Consider the following 24,109-nt stretch of genomic DNA (forward strand, 5'->3'; position numbering starts at 1 on the left):
CTTTTTAAGGCGGTGGCTTGTCTGACTACTAACAGCCAGGCTCCAGCTCTAACAGCAAGACATGGAGAAACCTCAGATCCTGGTAGTTTAACCCCATACATGCCACAATCAATAGCAACTGCAGCTGACAGGGGTAGGGTGTCCTTCTGTTACCCATCGACACTTCGCACTGTGATTGCAAAGTACTGATGGGTTCCCATGGCAGCTGGAAGCCGGACAAAGGCCTCCATGTCTGCCATGTAACTCAGTGTACTAGGCCCTGCCTCCAGCAGAGTCTAACAGACTGCCGTCATAGGCTTAGTAGAATGCACTACATAAGTAATGCAGTGGATTATTCTAGCGATTGAACTATCGCATCCTCAAGTCCCCCTGTGGGACAAAATTAGGCGTCGGAAAAAGTTCAAAAAAGGTTTAACTTAAAGAACAAAAAAAACAGATACAATAGCAAAGAACATTCTTGAGCAGCTTGTAATGGCTAGTACCGCGTTTGTAATGACCCAGACAATGAAAAGATCTTCTTAAACATAGTGAACGCCATAAAAAATAATTTTAAAGTAACGCCAGAATTACTATTTTTCTTTTTTTTTTTTTTTTGCCTCCCGAAAAATGTATTAAAAAATTGTAAAGTCACCTAAAACTACAATTCTTCACGCAAAAAAACAAGACCTCACTCGGCTCCGTTCCTGGAAAAATAAAAAATGCTGTTGATCTTAGACTGCAGCGATGCAGAGTCAGTTGGTTCTAGTGTGCCAAAATACTAAAATAAATGATGTTAAAAAACAATATAAACTTGGGATCGCAGTAATCGTGTTGATAAAGTTTGTTATTTTTACCCAATGGTGAACGCCATAAAAACAAAATAGTGGGCGTATTTCTGAGGGGTTTTTCCATCTCCCCTCCAAAAAAAAAAAATGTAATATGTTCTACAGCAAGTGGTGCTTTTTAAGAAAAAATATCAGCAGGTTATGGCTCTTGCACTATGACGACGACCATCGCTTGTCGGCGAATGAGAACTCCTCCTGTAGAGGCAGTAAACCCGCGGCCACAGATGGGTCTGTTGGTGGCTGTACCGTTGGCGCACCTTCCACGTCATCCCATTGTTACAGTATTTACACACTGCTTATGTTTCTTCACCTGTCCTTAAAGGGTCGCTTACCTCAGTCTGCCAGTCCAATGGGAGGCGTAGAGTTTGGGCTTATAAGTCACCACTTTGTAACTCTCTTGTGTTTTTAAAAAAATCTTTTTAGGGCACATAGGGCGGCCATTCCATGTAACGGAAAATGCATTAGAATTTTCTGGTCCGGATGCCACGGACCTGGGAGATCACAGACTTTATTGCCTTTTAGTGCAGCACTCTCCCATTTTGACAGTGCTGGCTGCCTCTAGCTGCTTTTGAACAGCTGATTGGTGGAGATAACTACCAGTGGATGGATATATATAATTAAAAAAAAACCTTTTTGAAAGTTCTCCAATGCCAGCTGCACCTCCTTTACTTAAAAGGGTTGTCCATTTACTTTTTGAAACTGCGATGGCAGACATGTGGAAAGTAAGGAATCCAACAGTACTTAACCATTCTTGGCCCCGGCGGTGCAGCACTGTGGCAGTCTCTGGTAACAGCAGACGTCAGGTGACCTCTACCTGTCACTGGGAGGCTGCAGCGTCACCACCTGTTCTCCTGGCATCGGCGCTCACATCCTGGATGCCAGGAGTTCCATGATTGGCAGGCAGCAGTCACATGACCTCCGCTGTCAGCAGGGGCGGGGACAACCATGGGGCCGTAACACTGGAGCCCAGGACGGGTAAGAACTGCTTAGAGAAGTTGGCAATGGTGTCCTGTGATGCTCTCTATGCCATAAATCAGCTGGCACCCCACAGTTGCTATAGCATTTTCCTCTTGAATTCAGTATACCGCTAATATAGGGGTAAAAGGAGTCAAATCCTTAAGTGCTTGAAATGATGTTTTCAGGCAATTTGATATATATTCTTGTGTTTGTGATGCTGTTTGACTGAAAACGCCAGACTGTATTAGCGACGTGGTCATATGTACTCTACATTCTTACGGATATACCAACTAAACCCAATAATGATCGCGGTATAGCCTGCGCACATGGTGACCGTGTTCCCCAACCATGTAAGTTTTTATATAGTGGATGGTTGTCTGAAGCATTATAGCAAAGTGATGCAATCACACTTCAAAAGCGACTGGCGCTCTGGTCACGCATACACACCTCTGCTCCATTCAATAAAGCGGCCTTGTGGTGCTTTGTTCTTGTGATCCGTGGCATCCAAGTGGTTGGACCCTAGCAAGCAAACATTTTATCACCTGCCTTGTCGATGGGTGGTGATTTTGGTGGAACTTGCCTATTGGGTTAAAGGTTGCCTTACGTGATCCGATCTATGCTTGCCCAATGGTTGAGCAGTGTGAAGGGGGCAATGATCAGCTGACAAATGAGCAATTGTTCCTACATCTTTCCATGTGAACAGAGATGTACAGCTGGCCTGCGCCGGCGGAAAATTGTAGTTCCGATTGTTTATCGCCATAGGTGATTCTCGGCTGAGAAGAAAACCAGCAATCCTCGTGCCGATCTAGCGCCGCGCGTCACATCGGGGGAGTTGTCGTTGTCTATTTATGTGTTTGTTTTCTATTCTACCTGATCTGTTCCTTAACCCCTGGCATTCCAGTCATGTTTATAACTACTGTACTAGCGTACACCAGTCCAACCAAGCACGAGGCGCTGGAGTACCACCTTCGAAATCCAAAAAAGGCCAGACCCCTGGAGGGGCTCAGTTTGTGGGACTTGAACTGTACAAAAGGCTAAAAGAGTTTTTGAAGAGTTATTTGACAAATTTATTGAAGGTATTTTATTTATTTTAATATTCAAATAACTTTATAGACATAAATATTCCTGGACTTTATCTCCAGGCCAGAAGTTTGACTCTTCAGTATGTAAGGCCGGATTCACATCTGTGCTGGAACCTCGGAGATTCCATCACAGATCCGGCTCAACATACCTGAAGAAAAAGTATTGCATGCTAAGAGCCGGGCAGCTGCGCTGAAACTGAACGGCCCCCATTATAGTCAGTGGGGTCCATTCGGCGCAGTGCGGAGCTGTTCGACTGTGGGGATTTCCCTTTCCTGTTCCCCAGACGTAGCAAGGAAGCAGGACCCCCACAGCAGTTATGGGGCCATCTAAAAGTACTGTTTTGAGTTGGTATTTGCCGAATATTGATCTCTGCTCTCTTGTTTTTAGGATGGTGAAGATTTAATGGATGAGAGTGTTCTTAAGTTTTACACGCAGCAGTGGGAAGATTATCGGTTTTCTAGCAAAGTTTTGAATGGTATCTGTGCATATCTGAACCGGCATTGGGTTCGCCGTGAATGTGATGAAGGGCGGAAAGGAATTTATGAAATCTACTCGGTAAAAATTAGTTTTCCATAAAGGTTCATTAGTTTGATTGTTGGACGGCGCCGGCTGATCAGTGCTGATAACGGGGATTTGCTTTCTTTGATTTCCAGCTTGCCTTAGTCACCTGGAGGGATTGCCTCTTCCGTCCTTTGAACAAACAGGTAATAGGCTTCATCTAATGTGCTCATTTTTCCCTTTTTGTGTTTCAGAACGGTTTATGCTACAGTTTTTTTTATTTACTTTGATGTTGGAGGACTTTAGTGACTGGGAACCTAAAAACTGGAATCTACCTCTTAATCAAACTGATAAAGGGAAAAGCCACACTGGGCAAAACTGGAAATATGGTGTTTGAGTCGTTAGAAGTTAGACTCTGTCACCATCTCTTTTTCCTCCTCTCTGAGGGCAGCACACTGATTACAGTGATATGTCTGCTGTGTGGATCTGTGCAGTAATTTGGGAGAAACTTGCCTTTTGTCAGTAGCAGCACATGCATAGAGGACTACCGGAAGTAGTCCTGTATAGGCTAGCTACACCAGCCCCGCCCTCCAGCCAATGATTGACTGCTGTCTGTGTATAAACGGAGCTTACCAATCATTTGCTGGAAGAAGGGGGGGGGGGGGGGGTTTGGCTAGCTGCAGCTCCTGAGTATGCAGGACTACTTCTGTGTATGGCTGCTGCTAATAAAGGTTTCTCCAAAACTACAAATCCACACAGCAGACATATCACTGTAATCAAGGCACTACCTTATGTTGCTCTGAAAGGGAAAGGTATGCGACAAGTTAAAATATAGATAGAAGGCCAAACTGCAATCTATCATTTTTTTTTTTTAAATTGTAGGTTTAAAATTTTTCTCAAGTAAAACACCAATTTCACCATTTTTAGGGAGGCTTTATTTTTTTTGTTAACATAATATCTCTACTACGTGGTTACCTTTATTTTCATGATGGTTGACAACCCTAAATCTATAAAGCTTTGTTTTAACACTTTTTTTTGTAAATTTTTTTAAACAAACTCTCCCCACATTCCAAGATAATAACATTTTTATTTCCATTGCCAGAGCTGCATGAGGGCTCCTTTTTGTAGGAAGACTTGTAGCTTTTATTGGTACCATTTTATGGTCTCTACAACTGAAATGATGTTTATAAATTCAGCCTTCCCACCCCACTTCAAACAGCTGTAGCTGCTGTTCTAGTCGGAACTTAAGGCAAACTTTTTTTGGTCTCTTTTTAAGGTAGAAAGAGCTCTCTTCGTCCAAAACTGTGACGTCCTTTTACCTGTAGAGGGAACGGAGCTCGGGGTATTGTGTAGTGGCGGCGTGGGACACCTACAACATGGCATGAGGTTCAGGAGTTTAACCACCTCCACAAGACCCTATAAAACTAATTAGGGCAACTTTCAAACTATTTTCCTGCCTGCTGGCTCCCTGCCTGTGGACTTGGCGCTCTCTGTGCCAGTACCAGGATGTGGAAGCTATTCCTGGGGCATTATATCACCTAACCTGTACCTGTCCAGATTCTGCAGCAAATACCTGCCAGAAGCATGCAATGTAAAAGCGGGTTTCCATAGCAACGAGCGCAAATTGATTGCGATTTTCTGCTTGCAAGGCGAAAATCGCAGCTTGCTCTATTTTGAACCGGATTCCGTGCAGGCAGTTTCCATTGAAATCAATGGAATTCGTTCGTCCTGCAGCCCTTCCACAATCATCATTGCAGAAAGGCCGTGGGATGAGTGTCATCGCCTAGCGACAGTGCAGTCACATCTGTACTGCGCATGTCCGTAGGCGCGCCAGCCGGCACGTCCGCAGCACAGACTAAGACCATCCGGACAGGTATGGAGGGATCACAGGCCAGGCACCGGGTCGGATTCCACTGAGGGTTCCCGCACGTTGAAACAAACTCAATCGTGTGCATGTGGCCTAAATGTGAACCAAAATTGCCTAGAAGGTGAGGAAGATATTTCACTGTCTGTTTACTTGAAGTACATATTCCATAGCCCCCCCCCCCCCGGTGCGGATTCACAGCAGTCTTTGCACCTTCTGGTGAAATGAAGTTTGCTGTGGATCTACTTCCAAATCCGCACCAAATGGTGGGGATTTTGGTACTGAACTTTCCGCTATGTGTAACAGCAGCCTTAGGGCTCTTTCACAGGAGCGTATATCGGCCGCTGTTTTCACGGCCGGCCGATATACACTGCCATCTGAGGCGTAAAAACTCGTGAATGGACGTTCAAATCTAACGTTTGTGCGCCCGTTCACACAGCAGGGGCCCCGGCGCCAATATGCCAAGGCCACCATGCTGTTGCCCCTTCCCTCCCCCCTTGCCGGCTCACCACCTCTCTTCTGCTCTCTGGCTGTTTACAATGGGAGGGGGGCGGAGCTAAGCAGTCACGCTGCTAATCTCCCTCCTACCTGCCTTCTCCGGCCGCTGTCATTGGCGCCCATAGGAGCCCATGCAGCAGCCGACGTATTCCGGACCGAAAGATGGTTCCAAGACTATCTTTTGGCCTGACGTAAAAGTGCCAGGCGCTTTTACTTCGCGGGAATACAGACATGTGATCTGATACATTGTATTCCAATGCATCAGATCACAGTGTACATCGACCAGCCGTGAAAATGGTGGGCCAATGTATGCTCGTGTGAAAGAGCCCTTGGAGAGCAGCAGAAGAGGGAAAAAAACCAAGGTCTGCAGTTCTACACATTCCTAGCTGCGTCGGGACCCAGCAGCTGTATGGAGTTGTACATTGCCTACAGCTGTAGGGTAATACAACGTGGATCCGGTTATTGTGTAGCGCGATCTTGTATGACTCACTGAGATTCTACCTTTTTAAAACCCGTACGAAGGCAGCTATAAGGTAGTCGCACAAGTGCATTCCCTTCAGTATGTAACCAGGATACTGATATCTGCTGGTGGCGGATGTGACCAGAAGTCCTATTTCAGCGGACGGATCATCGGCTTGGTTTCATACCTCAGCTTTCTTCTAATGGCCGCTAGTGTCCTGATGGTGAAGTTATGTTTGTCTGACTACTCAGGTGACAAATGCAGTGCTGAAACTAATCGAGAAGGAGCGGAACGGAGAAACGATCAACACCCGGCTCATAAGTGGCGTTGTACAGTCTTATGGTAAGCGCATCGTCTGCTAGAAGGGGATGTTTACACCATGCAGATTTGTGGCCGAAGTTTGGTGACCATCACTTCTGTTCATCTGAAGGCGGCTGTTTTGGTGGCAAGCACATGGGTTTCTGCAAGCCCCGCTTAGATGAATGGGACAGTCGCCAGCACTTCTACAACAAATCTGTATGTAAATTCAGACTTATCCAGGCTTCATCCAACAAATGGGGGGAGATAACGGACTATTCTACAGCATAGAAAAGGTGCAAATATTTGCACAAACCCCACTTCAGCTAAAGTTTTACAACTTTTTTTCCTCCTGCACTGGCCTCAGCACTCTTTTGAAAGTGGGCGGGGTTTGTTGTGAGGGTCGGGCCACTAACGAGAATAGTTAAAAGGCCTTTCCTTCTAACATCAGCCAAATGCTTCCCCGTTTTCAGTGATAGCTACCCGAAAACCGCTTCTATAATTAGCTATTCCATGAGTTTGAGGAAAGTAACTAACATCTGGTAAAGGCTTTAGGTAATGGCGGCAGATGCAATGATTAGTGACCATGACTTACATCTCTGCTCTTCATGACACTGTTATTTAGGAATCTTCCCCAATCCATATCTGAAATAATCGCGTTTCTTGCATTGAAACCGTATCAACCGGCCACAATGTGGGTTTAATATTTCAAAAAGTTAAAGCGAAGTCCAGACTACGTGCCATCGACTGCAAAGGCAGTTTTCCCTTTTACCGTTTTGGTACTTGTGGTGCCCCAAGTAATGACCATCTCCTCCATGCAATAGAGGGAATGTAGCTGTGAGCGGCACTTGTCTGCAGCCATGTAAATTACCGTCTCTGCCGTTACCTATTAGGATGTAATCGCCATTAAAGAAGAAAAAGTTTTCTAATAAATTCTGACTAAATCTTTAGGAACAAACCGATTTGTGAAGCGCGCGGCCGCTGGATGAGCCTGCAGACCGGGAGGTGATATGCACACATGATGCTTACTGTTCCCCATGTAGACAGTGATGTTCAGTTTCTACCCCTACTCAGCGGTTATCGGTGAATGTGGCCATTGTGCCCGCGGGCCGCTTGGTACAAAGCTTACTTGGAACCAAGTCCTTTTTTACATTTGCAGTTGAGCTGGGCTTGAATGAAGATGATGCGTTTGCCAAAGGCCCGACGTTGACGGTGTACAAAGAATCCTTTGAGTCTCAGTTTTTGGCGGACACCGAGCGCTTCTACACAAGAGAAAGCACAGAGTTCCTCCAGCAGAACCCGGTCACAGAATACATGAAGAAGGTGAGCTCAGGGCGGGAACGGATTCTCTCCTCTGTCTCAAGCAGACAACTTCCACAACTTGTAGACCTCTAGGAATTCTCTGGTCACATTGAATACGTCACCCTTTTTGTTGGTATATAGATTAACCAAAAAATGTTTAGTATTAAAAAATCCTGCAACTTCTGAGCAGCATGTATAATGTTGTTTAAACTTGGCATCTCGTTTGCTGCTGAAACATTTTAGCAATGTGAGATTTGCCCAGAATCGGCCGGTCAACCAATCAGAGTTTGCCCTGTAGTTATTGGTGGCCTTTAGGGCCTCATGTCCACTGGGAAAATCAGGCCTGCTACGGATTCTCCATGGAGAATCCGCAGCGGGTCCCTCCTGCCCCGCGGAGATGAGGCCTAAAAATAAGAATTAACTCACCTCTCGCATGCTCCGGATCTTCTTTTCGCCGCGACTTCATCTTCTCTCCGTCGTGGCCGGATCTTCTTTCTTCGGCCCGGCGAATGCGCAGGGCATGTCGGCTGCGTGCCCCGCGCATGCGCCGGCCAGAAGAAAAAAGATCCGGCCGCGACGGAGAGAAGATGAAGCCGCGGCGAAGGGAAGATCCGGAGCAGGTGAGTAAATTCCAATTTTGGTCTCCCGCGGATCCGGACGGCTTCCATAGGCTTCAATAGAAGCCCGTGGGAGACCCGCACGAAAATGGAGCATGGTCCAGATTTTTTCATGCTCCATTTTTTTTAAAATCACTTTTATTGACCATCCGCGGGTATTGATCTACCCACGGGTGGTCAATGCATCCCTATGGGGTGTGGATCCGCATGCAGGAGAAGAGTTAAAATCCGCTGCGGATTTTAATTCTTCTTTTGCCCGTGGATATGAGGCCTAAGAAAACAAAAAGTATCTTTGGCTTCTTGTACAACCGTCCCCACAATAACCTGCATGCGCCTCCCAGGTGGGGAGTTGTACTTACAGTCTCTCCTTGTTCCCGGACCGCTAGGCAGAAGCCCGGCTCTTGGAGGAGCAGCGGCGGGTGCAGGTATACCTCCATGAGAGCACGCAGGATGAGCTCGCCAGGAAGTGTGAACAAGTGCTCATTGAGAAACACCTGGAGATTTTCCACACAGAGTTCCAGAATTTGCTAGATGCAGATAAAAATGAAGGTAAGTTGCTTGTTTATGGATTATGTAGTAGTTCAGTATGTGATGCTTAGAATACGGCCTTCAACCATTAAACGGCATTTTAATTTTATTTTTTCATTTGTAATTTTTTTTTTTTTAAGTGAATCAAGTTTGCACAATTAAACTTTGTGCCGAGACCTTCTATAGCCAGTGATTGGCTGCAGCAGTCACATGTCCTGGTGAGCATCAGCCAGGAAGGACAGTAGTTGTGAGTCAATGTTAAAGACGTTGTCTCGCGGCAGCAAGTGGGGTTATACACTTCTGTATGGCCATATTAATGCACTTTGTAATATACATCGTGCATTAAATATTGGCCATACAGAAGTTATTCACTTACCTGCTCCGTTGCTGGCGTCCCCGTCTCCATGGCTCCGTCTAATTTCGCTTTCTTCTGGCGTTTTTAGACGCACTTGCGCTGTGCGGTCTTCTGCCTGGTGAATGGGGCCGCTCGTGCCGTAGAGCTGGTCATCGTAGCTCCGCCCCGTCACGTGTGCCGATTCCAGCCAATCAGGAGGCTGGAATCGGCAATGGACCGCACAGAGCCCACAGTGCACCATGGGAGAAGACCCACGGTGCATCGTGGGTGAAGATCCCGGCGGCCATCTTGGTGAAGGAAGAAGGAAGGAGTCGCAGAGCGGGGATTCGGGTAAGTAATATATATTTTTTTTTTAAACACATCCCTTGGGTTTGTCCTGCGCCGAACGGGGGGCCTATGGAAAGAAAAAAAAAAACCCGTTTCGGCGCGAGACAACCCCTTTAAGTGGTGGGAAAACTCCTTCAACAGCCTGCATGACCAGCCTCACTTTACTGGAGTTCTGCACTCCTGAGTGTTACCAATCATAGCATTACAGGGCAAAATGGAGGGGGAAAAAGAAAATGTAAGACCTTTTACGTGATTGTTTCCAGGAAGAGAAACCATGTAATCTTGTAGATATGATGCCTTTTATTGGCTAACAAAAATACATGATAATACAGCGAGCTTGTGAACCTCTCAGGTTCTTCTTCAGGCTCTAGTACCCTGTTGTACTGCCTCTAGCATGGATACAAGATGTGATATAGGTGGGCATGGAGGCTCTAGTACCCTGTTGTACCGCCTCTAGCATGGATACAAGATGTGATACGGGTGGGCATGGAGGCTCTAGTACCCTGTTGTACTGCCTCTAGCTTGGATACAAGATGTGATACGGATGGGTATTGAGACTCTAGTACCCTGTTGTACCGCCTCTAGCTTGGATACAAGATGTGATATAGGCGGGCATGAAGGCTCTAGTACCCTGTTGTACCGCCTCTAGCATGGATTCAAGATGTGATATAGGCGGGCATGGAGGCTCTAGTACCTTGTTGTAACACCTCTAGCTTGGATGGATACAGGATGTAATAGAGGCAGGCAAGGAGGCTCTAGTACCCTGTTGTACTGCCTCTAGCTTGGATGCAAGATGTGATACGAGTGGGCATGGATGCTCTAGTACCCTGTTGTACCACCTCTAGCTTGGATACAAGATGTGATACAGGCAGGCATGGAGGCTCTAGTACCCTGTTGTACTGCCTCTAGCTTGGATACGAGTGGGCATGGAGGTTCTAGTACCCTGTTGTACCACCTCTAGCTTGGATACAAGATGTGATACGGGCAGGCATGGAGGCTCTAGTACCTTGTTGTACTGCCTCTAGCTTGGATACAAGATGTTATATGGGGGGCATGGTGGCTCCAGTACCCTGCTGTACCACCTCTAGCTTGGATACAAGATGTGATACGGGTGGGCATGGAGGCTCTAGTATCCTGTTGTACCGCCTCTAGCTTGGATACAAGATGAGTCTTACAGGTTCTGTATGATGTCCTGTGTTATATCACTCCACATTTGTAACTGAGCCTCTAGATCGTTCCAACTCATAGGCTGTTGAAGTTGGCCCAGATGGTCCCGTACATTTTTTATTGGCGATTAAATCTGGCAACCGGGCAGCCACAGAAGTGTGGGCATGTTGGGCTTGTGTGTGCAGCCAAGCATTATCCTGCTGCCATGAGAGGAACACGTGTGGCTGCAGGATGTCCTAAACGTATCGCTGAACTGTCATTGTACCTCCTACCACCACTAGGGGGGACCGACTGTCATATGTAATGCCTGAGGTGTAACTGCATGCCAAGTTTTACAGCAAAGCGACAACTTCGCTTTGCACACTCCGTCAATTAGCAAACACAGGTCCTCAGCCAAGTGCCCCCTAACTAAACAAAGTACCCTGAAGGCTGTGATCATACAGTGTGCTGTCTATTATAGGCACAGTAGGATTACCCCTAGAGACGTGGCATGGACCGACCCTCTCTTGTACACCTACTACAGGGTTTTACCTGTCAGCAGACGACTATCTCCCAAAGAGTATAATCCACTCTAAATAATTGAAACTTTTAGGGAAATGTTAAAAGTTGCTGAAATGAGCATTGAAATACTATAAAAGCATAAAGACAGCAGGCATAAATGTTTGTCAAAACTTAAGGACAGTTTTTGACTGTAATGTAGAGGAGTTTCCTGTGTGAACTACTTATTTTTGTTGCATGATATATAAAGTGAGGCGCACCGAGTGAACACCTTGGCTTATACTGGATTCCCAATATATCCTCATTTGTCACGTATGAGGAGAGAGAAAGGTTTAAGGGCAAAAGTGGTGGGATAGATGCGTAAATGTTACATAAACTTCTGTTTTTGGGAAATTTTGCTTATGAAACCTTCTTGTATTGCAGATTTGGGGAGAATGTACAATCTTGTATCAAGAATTCAAGATGGCTTGGGAGAGCTGAAAAAGCTTTTAGAAACACATATCCACAATCAGGGACTTGCTGCCATAGAGAAATGTGGTGAAGCGGCACAGAATGCAAGTATTCCCCTAGCCAATGTAATTTTCTTGTAGTCTAATGGAAGCATGTGCTAGCACTAATGAACCTAAAGCGTCTCAAAGTGGCTAGCTTGGGGCAAAAACCGCCTGAGGAGGTCATTGGAATCTGTGCAACCAGGAATACACACCTGTATGAGTAGACCATAGACAAGCGTCCCGTTGTGTTAGACATCCACTCCTTGTGGAGGCCGAGGCTCTTGTTACTTGGTTGGTTGATGCTGCCCAGAAAATAAGATGGAATGTAGGGGGAAAACCATTAGTGCCTCAAGGATTCAACGAACGTAGGAGAATGCTAGTAACTCCATCCTCAGGCCTAGACTATCAAGGTTGACTCAGCCTTCCATCCTTCTGAGGTCGGTAAAATGAGCACCCAGCTTGCTGGGGAAGGAAATGGCAAACCACCCCACAAAAACAGTCTGCCAAGAAAATGTCACAATGTGACGTCACCCAAGGAGTCAGTCACGGGTGACGTCACATCACCGACAAAGCATGACATAGTAACTGTTTAGCTTAGATTGCTCTCTTACTTCTGGAGTAGAACTCGTACGGCCATGTTGTCTGCAGCACCGCATTGTGGGCTGTTCGTTATTCAGGTGACCGCTGCTACCAACCACTGGCTTTGGCGGTCGCATGTCGCTTGTGGCAGTGTCATTGCTGACATCAGTGATTGGCTGTAGAGATCAGTGGAGCATGCAACCTCTGCCGCTGCATCGGGGACTGAAGTGATGGGCAGCTGTGTGGAATCGGGGGCCACTTGACATACGAGAACAGCTTTTTTTTATTATTTTGGTCTGTTCCCTGCCCATAACTTATTTCCTCTACCCTCAGAAAACTCCTTTAATTTAGTGTGTTGCTATGAAAAGTGTGGTAAATTTAGTATATCTTTTCCTTCCTCTGCCCAGGATCCCAAAATGTATGTACAGACCGTTTTGGATGTCCATAAGAAATACAATGCACTAGTTATGTCCGCTTTTAACAATGATGCTGGATTTGTGGCTGCACTAGATAAGGTAAGTGCTTCTATACACCAGACGTATCTGGGCAGAGGAGCTCGCATGCGTTGTGGATTTTTTCTAATGAGGACTTTCATGTTTCATTCAAGGCTTGTGGCCGATTTATCAACAACAACGCAGTGACAAAAATGGCCCAGTCTTCCAGCAAATCTCCGGAGCTGCTTGCCCGTTATTGTGATTCACTACTGAAGAAGAGGTGAGTCTAGATGTAGTAACGTCACACGCTCGGAGGGAAGGCTCTGTTTACAGTTCTGTTCCGCCATGGAACGGAAGAAAAAAAAAAAAGGCATGCCGGATCCAATTAAATGGCAATCACCAGCCTGAGTGGGTACTGCTGGGCTCTCTTTCGTCACAGCCAGATCCTTTCTTCTGCGCAGTGGATGCGCTTTGGACGCCGGCGGAGTGCCGCACACATGCGCCGTGCCTTATGTGGATGTGCCGCGGATTCGGACAGCTTCCATTGGCTTCAGTGAAAGCCACGGGAGCCGACCGTGCTGAAAAATCACATAAAAATGGAGCATACTGTGGTTGTTTTCCGATCTGCACGCTAGGGGAAGATGACATCCACAAGTATTTAATTACCTGCAGGTGCCCAATGATTGCCTATGGGCGTGGATCACACGTGTGGCTTTTGAAAACCCATTTATGTTGTGTACATGAGGCATAAGTGTTCACTTCCAATTTGACTGTATATTCATCCGGTGTCTTTTTTTTTTTTTTTTTTTCTTTCTTTCTTTTTTCTCTCCATTGTAGCTCTAAGAACCCGGAGGAGGCAGAATTGGAAGATACTCTCAATCAAGTTGTAAGTCTCTATTTTATTTTTGCACTACATTTACCCTAAAGTTAAATATACAGATATGACCGGTTTCACATCTGCGTCGGAACCTCCGGACGGCTGTTTTGTCGCAGATCCACCTGAAAACACTGTAAGATCTGGGCAGAAAACGGACAGACTCCATTATATTCAGTGGGGTCTGTCCTGCACTATTTGTTTCTGTCCAGAGATGGAGCCGTTCAGCCGCGGGGATTCCCCTTTCCTGCTCATTGTACAGAGCAGACAACTGGAATCCCGACCCAGATATGAAACCATCCTAAGACATTGTGTGTTATGAGCTTTCAATTAGGCAAGTTAGGAATGTAACAAGGAAGTTGCTAGAACACAGAACATTGCAGTGCGTCACAGTCCGTATTGGGTTCAGTTTTAGCTGACGCACTTCAGCTAGATAGGTTTGATCAGTGGATAAGCCCTGTGTCCTGATCCTTTTTTAAAAAAGCCATGTTCTTCAGGCCAGCAGCCTTTAATGTTTACATATTCATTCCTACTCTGTAGTTGCTCTTTTGTTGTGAGTTTTTCTACATTTTTGTGCTCTCTGAAATCGCATGAGAACTGAAAATGCTCTTTTGCAGATGGTAGTTTTTAAATATATTGAAGATAAGGACGTGTTTCAGAAATTCTATGCAAAAATGCTTGCAAAACGACTCGTCCATCAGAATAGTGCGAGCGATGATGCAGAAGCGAGCATGATATCCAAACTTAAGGTAAGTTCAGTTTCAGTCAAAGTAGTGGCTCCATGGCCTTATTGGGGTACGTTCACACATGGCAGATTTTGCGTTTGGGGTGGATTTTGCACTGCATAAAATCCAAAAGCCTAGCCACCATGTATGAACGCACCCTTGAGGCAATAGTTTTAGAAATTCAGGAATAGAAGCTGCCTTGACTTATGAGTTAAAATAAATAATGCTGCAATGTGTAGAACCCCCGTGAAAGGATCAGTTAAGGTGTACGTTCACTTTTTAGTGTAGAACAACCAATAGCGCCATGTCGTGGCTGCAGCCTTGTCCATGGGAGTATCGGCAGATGAGTTAATCCAAGAAAACCAAAGGGAGAGAATCATGCTGGACACTGCATATTAGGAGGACCTTTACTAGCAACACCTTTCGGAGTCCTACTAACCCCTTTTGTAAAGCCCATATAAACAGTTGCAATGAAAATGCATTTATCAATTTAAAAAAAGCGCAGTCTGTCGACAGGTGACGTCATGTGACGCTTGAAGTGGCTGTAACCTTGGCATTTAAACCAACTTCATTTAGCGGTAGGTCAGGAAACAGTTCACACACTATTATGGGCTGGATATAAAATAGTGATAAATAAGACACCTAACAGGTTTATCCGGATAGACGTCCTATGAGCAAGCAGACACTGAACAGAGGATTAGTAGTAGCCATTTACATAAAAGAGCCATTCATTGTAATAGGTGGAATACAGAGCGGAGATGTATATCAATAAATAACATTAATACTGGATAAAACAATGTAGCGAAAACTAAAGTAACATTGTGGGGTAAATTTATGAAGGATTATGTTAGGATAGAGCTGATTTGATTCTCCCTCTTGTGGTTTTCTTGACCTGTAATTCGTTACACTGAAATGGGAACCCTGACGTTGCATTTGGGCCTAAGAGTAGAGATTCAGGTTGGTCCCGAAGGTAGATTCAAGAATAAAGGCTTCATAGTGAAAGACGTTAGACACCATTCACATCTGTGCTGGAGACTCCTGCACAAATCGGGCATGAACTCGCATAAAGGCGTGCCGTGCTCTTTTAGCTGGCATGCCGGAAGTCAGATGGACTCCATTCTAGTCAGTGGGGACTGTCTGGTGCGGTTCGGGTCTGGCATAAGCCCAACCTGATGGTTAGGTATGTGCATTGTTCAGCACTGAGGCATTGGCTACATAGTAAACCTAAAATCATATTACGAAAGTTACCCAACTGTCCTAATAAAGTATCAGTGTTGCTTATAGCAAGTCTACAGGCCCAACTAACCTTTTTGGCTACAATAAGACTTGGATTATGTTGCGGTGGTTTGAGTTTACATGCAAGGAAAATCTTCCGAAGACTTCTTCTATAGCAGCCATCTGGATTCCAATTGGCTGGTTTTAAACCCCCACCCCCCTCTCATGTAAATGGAAGCAACAACTTGTTGTCTCCATAGTAAAAGGAACAAATAGTTGAGATATTTGGAACCATAATATCCAACCTACGGAAATCTGAACTGTGGTGTATGACTCCAAAAAAAGCATTGGAGGCACCATATGACCGTGCAGAGCGCCTACATATCTGTACCATGGAACTGCAGGAACTATGGGGGAGATTGATTTTATTTTTTGGGTTTAAAAAAAAAAAAAAAAAAAAACATAAGCAAAATTTGGCGCAACCCCAACTTATGCAAAACTTTTGCAACTTTTTGATGGTTATGCCACTCCTGACTCCAGGAGGGGGCTTGGCAGCCCTGGACTGACTTGTTTGGCAGCTCTGATTTTTGACACAATTGTGACAAAATGTACCTAGTAAAGTCTGTTCTGTTTCTACAGCAAGCATGTGGTTTTGAATATACCTCGAAACTTCAGAGAATGTTTCAAGACATCGGCGTCAGCAAAGACCTGAACGAGCAGTTTAAAAAGCACCTGACTAATTCAGAACCACTCGACTGTAAGTAGACGCATCTTACTGATGATCTCATTCTCTACCGGTCTTGTAACCTCCTTGTAAATACTTACTGCTAGCAATCAAGTCTTGGGATGCAGCAACAGCCAGTTGTCTTTCCATCTACATGTCTCATTGCCACTTGTGGGCTCTAAACCTGCATGTGAGGTGACAGATAAAACACGAATACTAATCCCCCTATTGTCATTTAACTCTATTGATCTCATTGAAAAAGGAAAAAAAAAAACACCTTGGAAACGCCCACAGAGTAAGGCGGGACTCACAGGAACAGGTCAGATTCCGCATGCAGAAGGCTGTGAACCCGGCTGGTGACTCTGCATACTTCATTAAACTGTGTTATGGCTGACCGTAGCGGCACATTGTTTAGCGATGACGCGGGTACCCTCAGCCCATGCGTAATCTTTGTGTATGGGCTGCGGGTTGGACGCCTCCATTGACTTCAGTGGAGGCTGTTCGTGCAGGTTCTCGCGACAAAATAAAGGCGGCTCAGATTTTTCTTCCGCTCACGCAATACGCAATTCGTATCCGGGAGTATGAAGGAATAGTCGAAAGTACATGCCTGTGTTTTACCGCAGATCCTCCGCGAGGGCCCCGCAAATCAGGCCTAACACTGGTGCATACTTAGCTAATGCATACATGGAATTTGGGAATTCCCATCCACATCCAACAGCACGGTCGAGCCTGCGTTTTACTTCCTCAGTCTGGTGGGAATTCACCTACATCTTATTCTGCACTCATTGTAGAACTAATTGATATCTGAATGTTCCCATTGAGGTATCTGTCATTCTGACTACTGCTGTATACAATGATTTGCCGTTTACTGTTTTGACTCCCCTGAAAGAAGTTTTGATGGATTTTTGACCCGTTGCTTTCTCTTCCCTCGCAGTGGATTTCAGCATACAGGTTCTCAGCTCTGGATCGTGGCCTTTTCAGCAATTCTGCACATTTGCTTTACCTTCTGAGGTATGTTAGTTTGCTTTATGTGATTGCTGCTAGGCGTTATGACTGGGTCTGCTCGGGCCATGATGAAAACACAAAGAAATATCTGAACTTTTCTTGTACGCACCTACAGCCATTTCAGGACAAAAATTGGCACAGAATATTCATAGTCCTACATAATTTACGAGGCGCTTTGCTCCAATGTAAGCTAAAAGCCACGCTGAATATTTTATGGCCTAGGCCTGCCTTTAATTTGCTGGCCCTGTCAGACCGTGTCAAGATTTTTTTTTATTTTGTTTTTTTAACCGTATTTGATGTGAAAATGTTCTGGCAAGAGCTGCTACATTAACTGTCTGTAGTTCTTGTCTAACGCTTACGATGTGGGAATCCCATTATCTGGTCTGTATATAGATGATGCAAAATTGGGCATCTCAATTATTCAACACTTCTAAATGATGGAACTTCAGAAATCCTGAAAACATGACCGGTTTAGGGAACTTGAGGACTAGAGTTGAAACGTTGTCCTAAAGTTCAAATGATAACACAAGACTTGCCAGTAGAGAACTGCATGGTAATACGGGCGATGTAGCTTTACATGCCGCCCATTGGAATAAGGACCCACTTGGTCCTCTAAAGTGAGGGTTGGTCTAAAATCCAGAGTCCCTCCAGAAACCCAAGTCCCTCCTTCCTACACCAACTCTTGAGCCACCTGTTTACTTCCCTTATCTCCTGCTGCCTTTCTGGTGTCGCATGTGGTACATGTAGTATTTCAGAAAACACTACTTTGGAGGTCCTTGCCCTAAGCTTATTGTTAGGTTGTGCGGCTGGGACCTCTTCCCTCTATCACCCAGCTAGCTGCCTGCTCATCCTGCTCTCCCAATCTACCCCAGTGAGCAACAAACTCCGTACCATGGATCTCCGTGTTGCAAGCTGCTCACTTAGATCCAGGATCTGGGATTCCAAATATGTGACACGCTCACATCTTGTACAGCAGTATGCACCCGGCTGTTCAAGAACTGCATACATGGCACAGGATGTACCCCGGGCAGCCTTGTCAATGATGGAGCACCCGCTAAATGGGGATGGTACAGATAGAAATCAAGTAGGTTATACAAGTGAGAAATAACACTAAATGGCTCAAAGTGACTCCCTTGTAAAGTCATCTGAGTTTAAGTTGCACCTTAAATCAGCCACACGTTGCAAGCTCCCACAGTCGCTCCTCCAATGAATCCCCTCTTTGGAGAGGAATAGTAAGTCTTGACGAAAGAAGAGCACTCTGACTTTATTCTTGTGGAGCCGCTCTCTAGAGATGCCTCTTAGAATTGGCGTCTAACTCCTAATGATTTTCTCCAGTGTGTGTTGAAGAAAGGCCGTGGTCTCGGTGTAGACGTTTGCTGCTTGTAACTTAACATGTTTTTTTTTTTTTTTCTTTTCCCCCTTCCAGCTGGAGAGAAGTTACCAGAGGTTTACAGCTTTTTACGCCAGTCGGCACAGCGGGAGAAAGCTGACTTGGTTATATCAGCTGTCCAAAGGGGAGTTGGTCACCAATTGTTTTAAGAATAGATATACTCTACAGGTGGGTTTATAGATCCCGAGAGCATCCAGTGATCCCTACCTGTCCTGTTGGTGTAAGGCTTACCTCTGTCTGTATTTTAGGCCTCCACGTTCCAGATGGCGATCCTCCTCCAGTATAATACAGAAGATGCCTACACCGTACAGCAGCTGACGGACAGCACACAGATAAAAATGGTGACATTGACTTTTTGGGTCTTTTTATTGTTACTGTCTAGAAAGTTTACATAAACTTTACTGAGAACGCCTTTACCCCATGCAGGAAACTACTTCTGTACGGTCTCGGGGTGTATGTAGCCATGTACCTTGAGATAAAGGAAAGGGAATAGGTCTGTTTTTATACAAACGGCGCATATTTATCTGCTATAATGTATAGAGATCCAACATGAAATGCGGTGCTGCGTACCGAATAGATCCAATTACTGTCCTTGTTTCAGCTCATGATTGGTTTTCCCTGTCGTGGCTGCCAGGTACAAGGAAGAGCATACAGATTCCCTTCAGAGTCTCATGGGGGCGGGAGTCTCTGTATTAGTCCTTATTAAAGGGGATCTGTCCCAACCTCACAGAAGGAAGCATGAAGTAGCGGCAGACATGTTGGTGACATCGGTTGTTGTTTATCACTTACTGGGTAGTGTGCAGCGGTTTTTAAGAACTTACAGCTTGTTCCTGCAGCTCCCAGCAAGAGATGAGTCCTGTTTATTCATGAGGCACTGCTAGCCCCGCCCACTCGCCATGATTTGCACAGTTTTTCTGCTTTTTGCTTTTTTTTAATGTATACAGTATGTTAGCGATAAAACTGCCAGTCAGGTGTATGGGTGGCGCTCGCGGCACCTCGTGAATAGACTAGACTCAATTCTTGTTGGGAGCTGCAGGAACAAGCTGTAAGTTCTACAAATTACTGCACTTCACCCCAAAAGCGAAAGACCGCTGAAATCGATGTGCCTGTAATTTTTTGCTGGACTTAACCCCTTAGTAACTGTACATTTTTTTTAAAAGGGTCACAAAGGGGCCTTAGACTAGGCTGCCATGTTTTTTTAAGTCTAAGGCCGACATGAGAGTTATGGGTCTTGGAACATGATGTAAATACCAGTTTTTGGGGGGTTTTTTGTATTTTTTTTTTCTCCTGCCAACTGAGGGTTTTTTTTGTGTTGGGAGACAAATAAATAGCGTGCTTTTTTAAAAGGATCTTACTGAGCGGTATAATTAATATGCTAATGTTCTACTTTAACCCAATACAATTATGGCAATAATAAATTTTTATTTTCTACTTATTTATTTTTTTTTATCAATGTGACAAAAATAACAATTCTGGCGCACTATTTCCCCTTTACGCCGTTTACCTTGTGGGCTAACTGGTATAATTTTATAGTACAGGTCGTTATGAACGCAGCAATAAGTAATTTTTTCATTCCTCATAAAGGGGGCAGGCAGGGAAAAGTGTTTTTTCTTTTCATAAACTGTAGAACCAGATCCACAAACTTATTTGCGCACACACAATTTGCCTGTGCAATAGGCAAAAAATAAAACTCAGTTATTTCAATGGATTCGTTCACACCTGCTTATTTGGCGTTGTGCAAAAGCACAGTGTAAAAAGCTGCCCGCGCACAAAAGCGATGCAAATACACACTTGTGAATCCGGCCTAACTTTTTTTTCTTATTTTTTCTCTTACACTTTTTATTTTTTTGACCCTAAAGAGGAATTGAACATACGATTGTTTAATCGCTAGTACGCTACACTGTACTACTTAGGTACTGCAGTGCAATGTGCTTCTGACAGACCCTTTAATATATAAAATACATAGTTCCAAATCCCCTGCAAAGACAGATTTAAAAGACCACGTGTGGACTACCTGCAGAGTATATAGTACCTTGAATGTAATGCCAAAACAGTAAACTCCCTCTAGTGGCATCTGCAGGTAGCAGACATGTTGGGCTTTATGTCAATGCAGGAAACTTAGAGCTTTTGTGTCAGACTAACACGCTTCCATTAGCATTAAGCGCTCTGATCAGAATGGACCTGACGTGTTTTATACAGTGTTGTGTATACGGAAGCTTAGGACTTTATACAGTGTTGTGTATACGGAAGCTTAGGACTATTAGTGTTCTCTGTATACCACCTTCTCTGTACACCCTGACATTGTACTTCGTTTATAACGAGTTTGTAAAGGATTTACACTTAATGAGCGTCACTCTTGCAGGACATTTTGGTACAAGTTCTACAGATATTACTGAAGTCCAAGTTATTGGTGAGTGATTACATTGTTACTATAATATAGTGGAAGGAAATGTAGTTTTAACTGAATTCTTTAAAATGTGAATAGAGGTAATTGACTGTATTGTGTAGTGCTAACGAGTATTCAGTATGTACACTTGTGATATATCCTGGTAACCTTTTTGCGGCATTGATGATTTTTCGGCTGCTTTGCTCGGCGCTGCATGGAAGCCATGAAGAATTAGAATAGCAGATCTGTCAATGGCGTAAGGGGGAGTATTGCTAGCACAACAGAGTGGGAAAAGCAAACTGGAGGCTTCGGAAAATGGGGAGGAAAGGTTAATTAAGAAATGGATTTCCCAGACTTTACATTTGCTGACTATTTAGCTAATTTATACAAAGATGGAGTTTTTCACCCGCAAAGTGTCATCAGATGGCGACAACGAATCGGCTGCCATCAGTTTGTGTTGGTGTCTGCTTCTTACCCGCTGTAGACTGGCACGCTGGGTCTGTACTAGACTGCCCGAACTTAGTGATCACATGGACTTTTCAATGTCTTAAATATTTTTTTGTCTTTAAGTTGGTGTATGTTTTTTTTTTTTCTTAAACCTCAGGTGTTAGAAGATGAAAATGCAAACGTGGATGAAGTGGAACTGCGGCCGGACATATTAATAAAGCTTTACCTGGGTTATAAAAAGTAAGTGACCACTATCTCACTTTTTTTGGGAGGTTCCTGAATTTTGTAGGAGTAAATAAAAGTATCAATGACCATTTACCACAATGTGCTGGTTAAGGATGAGGGCACACTTAGCGGTAATGTTTTTTTCTTCTTGTTTGTGTCATTGGGGGACACAGCTGAAGACCGTGGGTATGGCTACTGCCACTAGGAGGCAGACATTAAGCAAGACTGTTAGCTCCTCCTCCTAACTATATCTCCCTGCAGGCACCCAGCTAATCAGTTTTAGATTAGTGTCCGCAGGAGGCCAACCTTCTGGTACTGGTCTTTAGTGTTTTATTCTCTTGACTGGGAATACAGGGCTGGCATAGTAGACTCTCCCTGGTAACCGATCCGAGAAGGCCGAACAGCATGGAATTAACGATCTTGTTGCCTACCCTACCATAAAAAGACAAGGGGGCACCAGCCAAAGTATCCCCCTTGAACAGTAGCACTCCCCTCCTTCAAAGGCAGGCGCACACTGCAGTGCCCACTGCTGGACTTTATTCTCTTCACTAGCGCAGGGTATGTACTTCATAGTAGGCAAGTATCTCTCCTTATCCTCCCTTCCTGCTTTCTTCTCCCTAGTAGCTCCCTCACCTGAATATCCCTGCGGTCCATGTGCAGGGGTGGGGGTCTTTCCCCATCTTCCCCTGTGTGACCCGAACCACGATGGTCTCCTGCTGCATACCTGACTGCCAGTTGGGGGAGTTACCAGGATTCCGTGCTACTTTGCCCTTTTCTAGTCCCTGGCTCCTGTAGGCGTGGCGCACGGTGCCACCTCCTTTGTCATGTTGTTGCGGGCAGAGGGGATTTAGACACTGCTATTCCTTATCCTACTCCCACGCCTCCTTTTTCATAGCGCTGCAGGTCGGGTTGATCCCAGCAATGCTGGCCCAGGGCCTCTACATATCATGTTGGCTTCCTTCTCAGCCACATCAGGCCGCCTTTTTTCCCCTTGTCTCGGTCATTGGGGGACCCCACAGCAGCCCGCTTTGGTCTTCATGGTTCTTCAGTATCGTTGCTCTTGTTGGAGTGTTCTTTATGCTGCTTGCAGACAAACTGATTAGCTTGGTGCCAGCAGGAGGGGTATGGCTGGCAGGAGGGGCTAACACTCTTTTGCTTAGTGTCCGCCTCCTAGTGGCAGTGGGTATACCTATGGTCTTCAGCTGTGTCACCCAATGAACGAGATTTTGCGGTTAGTGCACAAAGAAAATGTTTGTTTTCCTGCATTTTGAATGATCTGTTTCTTTTGTGTTTCTGCAGTAAAAAGCTTCGAGTAAACATTAATGTCCCCATGAAGACGGAGCAGAAACAGGAGCAGGAAACAACGCACAAAAACATTGAGGAGGATCGCAAACTGCTTATCCAGGTACTGCCTTGTGTTCCCCAGCGTCCGGTGTGGCCACAGCTAGGCATTCAGCTGGTTAAATCGCCCAGAGACAAAAGGGGGAAAATAACCAGATTTCTGGATAAACACAAACCCAGGCATTTATCAATCGATGACCTAATCCTTAATCCCAGCACTCAAAACCTCCAGGGGTTTTTATATCAGGAGATATCAGGCCAGCTGTCAATAGGGGCTCGGCAGTTGAATTCAGTGCTAGCTGCTCCAGCATTACTAAACCGGACCACTGCGCTGCAGACAATGCTGTCTGCTTACGGCTCTGCCCACAGTTACAACTGGCCTGATATCAGCTGGGACCCCGAGCGGTAGACTCCTGCCAATCATCCATTGATGAAGCATCTTGGAAGATACTTTACTATTGATGATCTACCTGAAAACCCCTCTTAATAGAAGATCTAATTTAAATTCTGGTGATCCCGCTGCAGGGTGTACATTTACCTCCTGCAGTGTTAGGGTATGTATGAAGGGAGATCGCTCGCCCATCTCCCATCATACACTGCGGGCACCAGCTGTTTCTTATAGCTGTCACCCGGCGACAACAGCTCTGATCAGCCTCGTGGTTGATCAAAGCTGTTAACCCTTTAAATGCTGCTCTCAATTCTGACAGTGGCATTTAAATCCCCCAAACAATGTTTGGGTGTTCTGTATGACCCCCCGCAATGAGATTGCAGGGAGACGTGTGGGTGTCATGGCAGAATGCCTATCAAGCCATCCCTGTGGGGTGGCATGAAAGACTGCCTGTCCGATCTGCTATGGCACTGCAGGAGCGATCAAAAAGCAAAATACATATTTGGTATCACCGTGTTCATAAAAGTTCGATCTATCAAAATAACGCTTTATTTACCCCACACGGTGAATGTCATCGGAAATAAAAATAACGCTAGAAATACACTGTTTT

At 45.1% G+C, this 24,109-nt stretch overlaps 1 protein-coding gene across 2 annotated transcripts in view; it reads left to right on the forward strand.

Moving 5' to 3' along the window:
- The window catches only part of CUL1 (cullin 1), an 82,922-nt gene that overhangs the window by 52,226 nt on the left and 6,587 nt on the right, over window positions 1-24,109 (forward strand). For both annotated transcript variants that reach the window (XM_066585184.1, XM_066585182.1), the window contains exons 3-20: window positions 2,683-2,857; window positions 3,252-3,419; window positions 3,518-3,568; window positions 6,436-6,526; window positions 7,641-7,804; window positions 8,787-8,949; window positions 11,699-11,829; window positions 12,753-12,860; window positions 12,953-13,059; window positions 13,617-13,665; window positions 14,271-14,402; window positions 16,233-16,350; window positions 17,252-17,328; window positions 18,749-18,880; window positions 18,961-19,053; window positions 21,075-21,122; window positions 21,703-21,785; window positions 23,070-23,175. In XM_066585184.1, the coding sequence (XP_066441281.1) occupies window positions 2,683-2,857; window positions 3,252-3,419; window positions 3,518-3,568; window positions 6,436-6,526; window positions 7,641-7,804; window positions 8,787-8,949; window positions 11,699-11,829; window positions 12,753-12,860; window positions 12,953-13,059; window positions 13,617-13,665; window positions 14,271-14,402; window positions 16,233-16,350; window positions 17,252-17,328; window positions 18,749-18,880; window positions 18,961-19,053; window positions 21,075-21,122; window positions 21,703-21,785; window positions 23,070-23,175 (1,996 nt within the window). The remainder of the gene's footprint in view (window positions 1-2,682; window positions 2,858-3,251; window positions 3,420-3,517; window positions 3,569-6,435; window positions 6,527-7,640; window positions 7,805-8,786; window positions 8,950-11,698; window positions 11,830-12,752; window positions 12,861-12,952; window positions 13,060-13,616; window positions 13,666-14,270; window positions 14,403-16,232; window positions 16,351-17,251; window positions 17,329-18,748; window positions 18,881-18,960; window positions 19,054-21,074; window positions 21,123-21,702; window positions 21,786-23,069; window positions 23,176-24,109) is intronic.

The sequence above is a fragment of the Eleutherodactylus coqui genome, chromosome 12 (genome assembly GCF_035609145.1).
Source record: "Eleutherodactylus coqui strain aEleCoq1 chromosome 12, aEleCoq1.hap1, whole genome shotgun sequence".
Classification (NCBI taxonomy): domain Eukaryota; kingdom Metazoa; phylum Chordata; class Amphibia; order Anura; family Eleutherodactylidae; genus Eleutherodactylus; species Eleutherodactylus coqui.